Source organism: Psammomys obesus, unplaced genomic scaffold, assembly GCF_907164565.1.
Source record: "Psammomys obesus unplaced genomic scaffold, mPsaObe1.curated_primary_1811, whole genome shotgun sequence".
Lineage (NCBI taxonomy): Eukaryota > Metazoa > Chordata > Mammalia > Rodentia > Muridae > Psammomys > Psammomys obesus.
In genome coordinates, this window is record NW_026596051.1 from 15359604 (window position 1) to 15368943 (window position 9340).

Sequence of the window (9340 nt, forward strand, 5' to 3'; positions counted from 1 at the left end):
AAGAAAGAAAGAAAGAAAGAAAGAAAGAAAGAAAGAAAGAAAGAAAGAAAGCAAGCAGGGGTTGGGTTTCCAAACCCAGGCCTGAGTCCAGAGCCTGCATGCCTAAGTAATCCTGTGTTCATAATCTTATTTGTCATTATAATCACCTCATCACCACTAGATTTTTTTATATGGACCCCACAAACATTCACACCTTCCTCCTCACAGCCCCATGAAATGTTGGTACTACAGACTTACTACAGATCTGAGTACAGAGCATGTTCTTTTGAGGTAGAGCGCAAGCCACTGTAACATCTAAGTTATCTCCTGGCCATTTCCCCCTCCTTCAGGGGTAATATCATGCTTGTCTCCCAGCCCCCTTCATTCACCAGACTGCAAGTATGTTCAAAGCATTAAGCTAGATACTATGAGGGTGAGGAAGACAACTAGCCTGGTTTCTAACTTGCCTCCAAAAAAACAAGTTGTCCTGTCAATCATCTGATCGTCTGTGCTGTTAAGATGCTGCTTCTCATTCACATCACTGCTAGAAAGAAACGGCATCCTATTTCAAAGAGCCTGAAACATAACCAACCACGTCCACACCAGACAAGGTCTTCCTCTGTAGTGAGATAGGAGGAGTTTCTGTACCCGGGTGCAGCGCTAGAGTCAAAGCCCCCTGAACTACCTGTTACAAATAACCACACAACCGTGAAACGCTATCCCTCCTTTCCTGCAGACACCCACTGTCCACTGAGAACAGGTGCATGCAAAGTCCTGGGGTAGCCAAAGATGAGCTTCACAGGTCACTACAAGTGCTTTCCACTGAGACCAATGAGATGCCTCAGCAGGCAAAAGCACTTGTTGCCAATCCTGGGGACCTACGTTTGAGCCCAGAACACATACAGGCGAAGGAGAGAACTGACTCCTGCAAAGTGTCTGACCTCCATATGTGCACCGTGGCTCTTGGGAGTGCGCACACACATACATATACACAAAATAAGCAAATGTAAAAATAGAAAAGTATTTCCTGCTGAGTCTGCCATGGTGGTAAACACCTATAATTCCAATTTTCAGAAAGTAGAAACAGGAGGAGCATGAGTTCCAGGCCAGCCTGTGATATACACTGAGACCTCAATCCCACCACTAACCCCAATACTGAAAAACAAAACGTCCATTTTCCTGTGCCACATGTATCTCTTATTACTGTGCACTCCCATTTCAAACATTAAACCTGGTTCACATGGTGATTTAACTTTTTGGATTAGAATATGTGTGTCGGACAGTACAACACTTTGCTAAACACCTCACGATGTGTAAGACAAGCCCTTCCCACAACAAATCATTTGGCCTCAGATGTCAAACCCAGGGTGAGGAGTGAACTAGCTTGCTGACACAGTTCCACCTGGACCTCAAGGGTTTCCCTTTTTATTTTGAGACAAAGTCTCATTATGTAGGACTGGCTGGTCTGGAATTTGTAATGTAGATCAGACTAGCCTCAAATTCATAGAGCTCTGCCTACCTCTGCCTGCAGAATCAGGTTTTCCTTCTTATAGTTTGTAGTTCCAAACGGCTAGCACTTTCTGGATGCTTAAGAGTGTGTAAGGTTAAAAACAAATTGGGATCCTGCTTCAGGGTCTAGCCTAGTCTAGTAAACGAATGGAACTAAAAAGATCATAGTGAAGTACACCAGAGAGATAAGCATCACATCTTCTCTCTTATCAGAGGCTCTGGGCTCTACACTTCAGATGTGAGAATAGATCCTGGAGTAACTGTAGGAACCAGGAAAGTAAGAAGGGACCACTGAGTGGAGTTGGGAAGTGGGGTGAACAGAGAGGGGGATTATCAGGGAACAAGTGATCAGACAGATGTAAATGAGAAAAACAGGAAGAATGGAGGTAAATACAGAAGGAGTGAGGAGGGTAAAGTAACAGTATGAATGTCTGAAAAAGTCCTAAGGGACCATAGTATTAATTATCTGTCTACAAACAAAACAGAACAAACCTATAATTCAGAGAGCCTGTGTATAAATATACATATATCATGAAATTCTCTCATTGGGGCTGGCAATGCTCCAAGAGTCAAAGATCACCCAACAAAAGCCCCAACACAGGCATGAGAAACCCTCTTTTCAGTTGCTGGTCAGGGCTGTTCAAAAGACTTTCAAAACATTAAAAGCTATGGCTGTTGCCCTAGTCACTCCCAGAGTGGATGTAAGTCCTATCTACTTCAGATACAGGGGTCAGAAGCCACTGATCTGAAAGTCTCCTCCCTGAGGACTAGCTTTCAAGGTTTTAGAAGGAGTCACCCAAGCTTCCAAAGGAAGGAAGCAACCAACAGTCCTACCCAGCTATTACGTCAATGAACCACAACAGTCAGCTTAATGCAATAACCTGAAAGGTGCAGTAGCGGTACGAATACCATGGCAGTAACCAACAGGTTTCTACGTGGACTGAAGACCCTCTCAACATCCAGCCACAGTGGTGCACACCCGTAATCCCAGCATTTGGGGAGGCAGTGGCAGGTGGCTCTCTGTGAGTTTGAGGCTAGCCTGGTCTGCAAACTGAGTCCAGGACAGACAAGGCTACATAGAGAAACCCTGACTGGAAAAAACAAAACAAAACAAAAAATGAAAAAAAAAAAAAAAAAAAAAAAAAAAGCCTCTCTCAACATTGAAAAATCATGCCCAGTACTAGAAACCTACCCAGAGCTAGTAAAGTCACTAATCCTGAAGAATCTATAACCACCACTTTGCTAAACAGTACAACCCCTAACTACATTCTAAATATTTGTCCTTATACCCACAGGTAAGTGTAATCCTCACCTCTCATCAAAGAAACTTCTTTACATTACAAAAAACCACCACCGGTCAAAATGCAGAGTTGTGGAGCCCAATCCCATTGGATACATTTACAAAATACTCCCACACCAAAGGCTCAGGGATAATTGTGGAAGAAGGAATGAGAAAAAATTTAAGAGCCAGAGGACCAAGGAGTTGGCTGAGATTGTGTCTCCTAAGGATGTCAGAAGCTACACCCATAAAGTCTCACCAACATGACTGCCCGAACACTGGACAAAAACAACAGACTTGCTAATGTACATGCAAGAAAGCCCAAGAGACCTGAACCCTACATAAAGGACTACAGGCAACTAAGGACTGCTGAGTGGGAGAAACAGTCTTCCTCAGGAAAGAGCACAGCAGGTGGCTATCCAATACCAAGTGGTCAGCCCTGAAAACATATGTAAGCAATATTATACCAACTGAGCACAACTGAGTTGGGTTTTTTTTATTTGTTTAGAAACAGGGTTTCTCTGCATAGCTTTGGCTGTCCTAGACTCAATTTGTAGACCAGGCTGGCCTGGAACTCACAGTGATCTGACTGCCTCTGCCTCCCAGAGGCCTGCACCCCCCATCCCAGCTCAGGTTGTATTTATATTTAGGAACATATATGTACAATCATGTATGTATGTAACAACAAATAATTTTAAAGAGGCCATGAATTTGAAAGAGAGCAAGCTGGAATATGTGGGAAGGTTTGGAGGTAAAGTAAAGTGGGAAATAATGTAATCATAGCCTCAAAAAATAATTAAAAACAACAACAAAACAGATTGGTATCAGAAACTTACAAGCCAAAGCAAAGAATTGAGCCCATCTCATCTTCCTCATCCCATCCTAAAGTCTCTTCAATCCCACGCTTTCTCGTTACAGAAGCAAGAATAACTCAGATCAAGTCACTTTCTTTAGTTGTCTTCTCCATGCAGAATAAATCCCAAGCCTTCCATGATACGGCCCCCAACCTCACCTAGCCAGCACCTCCCTGTGATATTTACTGTATCACAGCCAGATTGCTGTCTTTCCAAAACCCTGCACACTGCCAGCCTTTTCTACCTACTGGCTTCGGCATTTAGTTTCCCCTGCAGTTTCCTTTGCTGAGTGCTTCTGAAGGAGAAATGAAAAACAGCAAGTTTTCACATTATGATCAATTCCTGCTGAGGAAACACAAGGTTGCAGAGGAATAAAAAACTCTGTCTCTGATCTGAGACAAGAAAGCCAAAACTGTACTGACTTCTGCTTTGGTTAACCTGATCACCCTTTCCCCTTTTCTCAAAAAGGTATGTATCTGCTTTTCTTCCTTGAGAAGTGATCACCACTAATGCCCACTCCGACAGCAAGTTCCCTCTGCTAAAGATAAAACCGTCTTAATCAGAAACCTGCAAATTTCAGCTTCTGTGAAACTGGTAAGGAGAAAAAGACCACCCTGAGACATTCATTCACAGGACTGTGACAATGCCTAAGCCTATATAAACCACGAAACACTTCGGTAGGAGCCTGAGCCTCTTTAAGCTACAGCTAGAGGCTACAGCTGCACACAGACCTAAGTCTCTTCTTTACCTGAGTGCGCGAATTCCGTTGGGGAAGGTTAAGGACCACCCCCACCTCCCAACACTTTCATGTCCCAGACCTGTCTGAAGTGTTCTGCGTTACTCCCCACTTTATTGCTCCTCCTCAGCTTCTTTTAGAGCGCACTTAACAATCCCTGGCCACTTCCTCTCGCTATTTGGTCCATCGGGAAAAGTGACACCAGTAAAGAGGCCACATCTGATTGACCGGGTTTGGCTCAACTGAAGAAGTCCTAAGTCTTAATGATGAACTCCACGTCCCGCCGATTCCTCTGTAATTGTCTGGAGGCTCTGCCTGTCCCTCACAGTTTCACAGAGAGCACATCACAGTTCTTCTGTGGCTTCCAAGAGAGCCGCGTGCAGTGGGTACACTCGGGTCGCCGCCTTCTGACCGCTCGGTCCCCAAAAGCCAAGGGAAGTGACAAGTCCGAAGCCCCACCACCCCGGCAACTCACTCACCTTCTTCTTCTCCAGACCTCCCATAGCTCCACGTTGAGAAACCCCCAAAGGCGGCGCGGAAAGGCAGAGCCACTTCCTCCCACACGTGCCTTGCCTAGGCCCCTGAAGGACCCCACGCCGCCAGCTCAGGGCTGTCCGAAAACATGCCTGTGCGAGTGCAGGGAAAGCTGGGCTGTTGACGACCTCGTTATTTACGACCAATCTCTCTACTGCTCAGTCATTGGGGCCGTTCTTTCAATGCTTTCCTCATTTGCCAACTTTATGTAGATAAGCTTTAAACTAGCGTGGAAATTTAGGCAGTTTTATGACCACCCTAAAGGCTGTTTTTTGACAACGTGAGCCCCATTGCATTTCGGGATAGAGCACGGCTGAAGGCTGGGAGACTGCACCGTCTGGGATGCCGAGGGCCCAGCTTTCCTTTGGCGAGAGCAAAGTTGAATTGTAACCGTTGCTAAGTATTTAAAACCTGGCTGGCCAGGGTTTGCCTTGTTGGCCTTAGGTTCAGCTGCTCCTAGTTCGTTTGCTCATTTTAGGATAAAATGGAGCAAAGGCCTACGTTTTACTTCACACGATAGAGAGATCTGAGCAGCCACTTAAATTTTGGAAATGAGTTGAGGCAAAAGCAGGCGAATCTCTTAGGATTTCGAGGCCAACCGGATCTACGTTGTGAGTTCCAGAGCATCCAGGGCTACATATGTAGTGAGACCTTGTCTCAATAACAGAATAAAATGACAAAGTAAAATAAATAAAAAGAAGAGCCCGGCATGGTGGCATACGCCTTTGATCCCAGCACCCAGGGAGGCAGAGATCGGTGGATCTCTTGAGTTCGAGGCCAGCCTGTCCTACAGAGCAGGACAGCCAGGGCTACGCAGAAATTTCTGTCTGGAAAACAAAAAAAGTTGCAGTGACAGAGGACATGGGTTAGGCAGATCCCTTAAACTCACTGGCCACCCAGCCTAGCATAACAAAATCTAGTAGCTCTAGATTTAGTGAGTTACTAGATTTTCTGTTTTCAAGAAAGGAAGACATCAGCTGGGTGTGGTGGCACACACCTTTAATCCCAGCACTCAGGAGGCAGAGGCAGGTGGGATATCTGAGTATGAGGCCATCTTGGTCTATAGAGTGAGTTCTAGGACAGCCAGGACCACACAGAGAAACCCTGTCTCAAAAAACAAAACAACAAAACCAAAGAAAAAGAAAAAATATCATATAAAACATCCAACATTCACACCCACCCACATGAACGTTAAGTGTTAACAGTTCTGAAAGGAAAGGTATCTTGGCAATCAGGAACTAAGAAATAACACAAAGTCACCACACAGCACAGCAAACCTCACACGAGATTTATTGGAAAAGATGCAAGAGAGTGATTGCCTATTGAGAGAGAAGCAGGGAAGAGTTGAGCAGGGGCAGGCTTTATATAGGGTTTCTTTGGGCTGAGCAGGGCTTTTTCAGGATGGCCTGGGATTTGGTGGGATTCTGTTGATCTTGGGCTTTTCTGTCTTTCCCCCTCCCCCCCCCCTCTGTAGGAGGGCCTTTTAGAGTAGTCTGGGGGCAGTGCCTGGCCACTCTGCACCTCCAGATGCCTGTAAATCTTACACAGGCATATAATACAACACACACACACCCCTACAGCTGAGCAGAGCTAGCTAATTAATGGACTATTTAAAATGCATATTTAACACATCTGAGCTTAGATAAAAGCTAAGCAAGGAAGTTCCACGATGGCGTTGAGGGCATGGCTCCAGAGATAGAGCACTTGAGGGCAATCATGAGGACTCGTTGGGTCCTCAGAGCCCGTGTAAAGCTAAATTTTTAATTCTGGGCCTCCTGTGAGAACCAGACCCTGGGAAGCTCAAAGCACAGCTAGAGCATGCCTCTCACTGATGTATACTTGTTCCCTGCAACCAGAAAGTGTACCTCAAGTAGAGGAAGGTGAGGACCAATACCTGAAGTTGTCCTCTATGTACACCTACACTCAGACACAGGAACGGGCACAAAGCTGTGCACACTATACACACACAGTACACACACATAAAAGACAAGTTCCATATTGCTTTCCTTAACAATCGCAAGATTCATATTTTACACCTGCGTTAGGTGGCTGTTGCACGTGTGTGCAATGACAGAAATGGATGTGTCTTTTCACAGTGGCAAACTTTATTTAATAACCAATGAATTCACAAAGTATGTCAGTTTCCTTGGCTGCAGTTTGTCAACTGATGCCAATTTTGTTTGCTCGCTAGCCATTGGCGGTTTCTTTGTTCCAACCTCAGTCAACCCATAGATCACGTATTACACTTCATTATTGTGCTCTGAATCAATGAAAGGAGGAATCAGGGGAGGGAATAATAATAGACACTGGGAGAGACTGGAGCTCCTTAAAGAACTCAGCCAATAATGAAATCAGGGGCATGGAAATCCAATTAGGAATATAAAATGCAACATCTTACACCAAATCATGGCGGTAGCCATTTTGCCTTTTCTCCAGGCAGACTTAGTAAGGTTGTAAAATAAACTGCCCTGTTTCCGCTCCTCTGGCTCTTCAGTGCTCTTATTACGAAGTGAGGATTGTTTTTTCTCACAGTGGCAACTTAGCTATAAGAATATCTTTTCTGAAAATATCATTGGTTCATCCTCAAGAGAGTACATACCTTGCCTTTTCTGCCTGCAGAGTTGTTGTTATTAAGAAAGAAAATCCCAAATCATTCTATTTTGGCAATGAAGATTCAGGAGCCAGATGCTGGGGTGAAAACCTGCTAGCTCAGAGAGGCAGAGAAAGCACCCAGCTGACCTTCTTACCCAGCTTACATTCTGAGGGAAAAAGCTAAAAGCCCAAGGCCAAAAGCTTGCTAACTCAGCTTATGGCCCAGGAGGAAAAGACCTACTAGCTCACCCCACAACCCAGGAGAAAGTCAAAAGCCAAGAGCTGAAGACTTTCTTCTACACGATGCCTTAAATACCCTTTCCTCAAAGTCCCTCCTTACCGCTTAATTCCCGTCAGCTGGTTTCTTGCTTCACCTCTTGACCTAGGGTTAACTTTATTAAATCCTGTGTACAGAAAGCTCTTGGATTAAAGGTATGTGTTAGGGCTGAATCACTCCAAACAACAACAACAACAAAGAAAAACAAAACAAAACAAAAACAGGTTTTTACAGTTCTCAATCTTGGGGTTCACAATGGGATCAAATATCCTGCAAACACCACTAATCTAACATTGTAGAATGTCTGACATGCAGTTGTGGAATTGCAAGGAACATAGCATTTAATCAGAGACTTATTTTAAACCTCAGGAGGTGGGCATAAGATCCAATGGGCCTACCATGCACTGCCTCACCCAGAGGCAGCCAGCATGGCAGAATGCTGGCCAGCCTTCTGAAGGCAAGACTCAGTGCCATCTTGGAGGACACACTCTATAAAGTCTTATGTTGTGTTAGCATGCTGTCAGTGACCAACTTGAGCATGTGAGGCTTCTATGTCCCTCAACCTTGGACTCTGTGTGAATGGAGACTCTGGTCCCCAAAGAGAATATGCTCCACGCCCTGCCTGCTATTCCCAGGAGACACAGAAAAGTTCCCACTGAACTATTGATTAAAGTCTCCACCTCTGTGTTTTGACCTCTGTGCGTGGCAGGATAACAGACTCTGACCAACAGGAATAGCTTGGGTTGTTTTGACAAGACAGGGACACAGGCAGAATGAGGAAAGCCCAGATGACCCACACCTCTTGCCACGTCTTTGTCCATTTTGACTCTGAATGGACACATGGAATTCCTCTGGCTTGTAAAGGATCATGTTAAGGGATTAAGCAGTAAGAAGGATCTTTAAGACAGCATGTAGAAGAAGAAAAAGGTCTTTGGCTCTTTGGCTTTTGGCTTTCTCCTTGTGGGCTGTGGGGTGAGCTAGTAGATCTTTTCCTCCTGGGCCATTAGCTGAGCTAGCAAGCTTTGGGCCTGGGGCTTTAGATTTTGGCTTTTGGTTTTTAGACCCTCAGCAGTGAGGTTTCAGCTGCAACAATGGAGCATCCTGTTGAGATCTCCAAGGTCTTTTAAATGATCTCTGGAGGTCTAATACCTGTCGAAGGGTAAATTCTGAGCTTTTGTGTGTGTGAAGAACCACTGATAAGAGAGGCTTAGCCAGGCCTGAAATCACCAGTACTTGAGGCCAAGACAGGGGTGTTGTGTCTAAAGCCAGCCTGGGAAACCTATTAAGACACAGCTTCAAAATAAAAATAATATAAAAGTCTAAGATATAGTTCAGTGGTAAGGCTCCTGTCTACCATGAGTGAGGCCCTTGCTTTAATCTCCAGCAACACACACACACACACACACACACACGAGTCTGAACAAGCTTATTTAGGTGGGACTTTTTTCAAGATGAATGCCTATACTTATTATTTTAATGTTATATTAGACATGAGAATAAACTGTGAGGCTGCAAAGGCCCTTTGTGCAACAGAGGCACTACTTTTGTGGCTATGACGGCCTTGCCCTGTAGAAGGCACA

The 9340-nt window shown here is 44.9% G+C and overlaps 1 protein-coding gene across 2 annotated transcripts in view; it reads right to left on the reverse strand.

Moving 5' to 3' along the window:
* Window positions 1–4927, reverse strand: part of Pes1 (pescadillo ribosomal biogenesis factor 1) — a 16376-nt gene extending 11449 nt beyond the window's left edge. For both annotated transcript variants that reach the window (XM_055624238.1, XM_055624237.1), the window contains exon 1: window positions 4837–4927. In XM_055624238.1, coding sequence (XP_055480213.1) covers window positions 4837–4860 — 24 coding nt within the window. In that variant the 5' untranslated portion in view covers window positions 4861–4927. The remainder of the gene's footprint in view (window positions 1–4836) is intronic.
* Between the last annotated feature and the right edge of the window lie 4413 nt (window positions 4928–9340).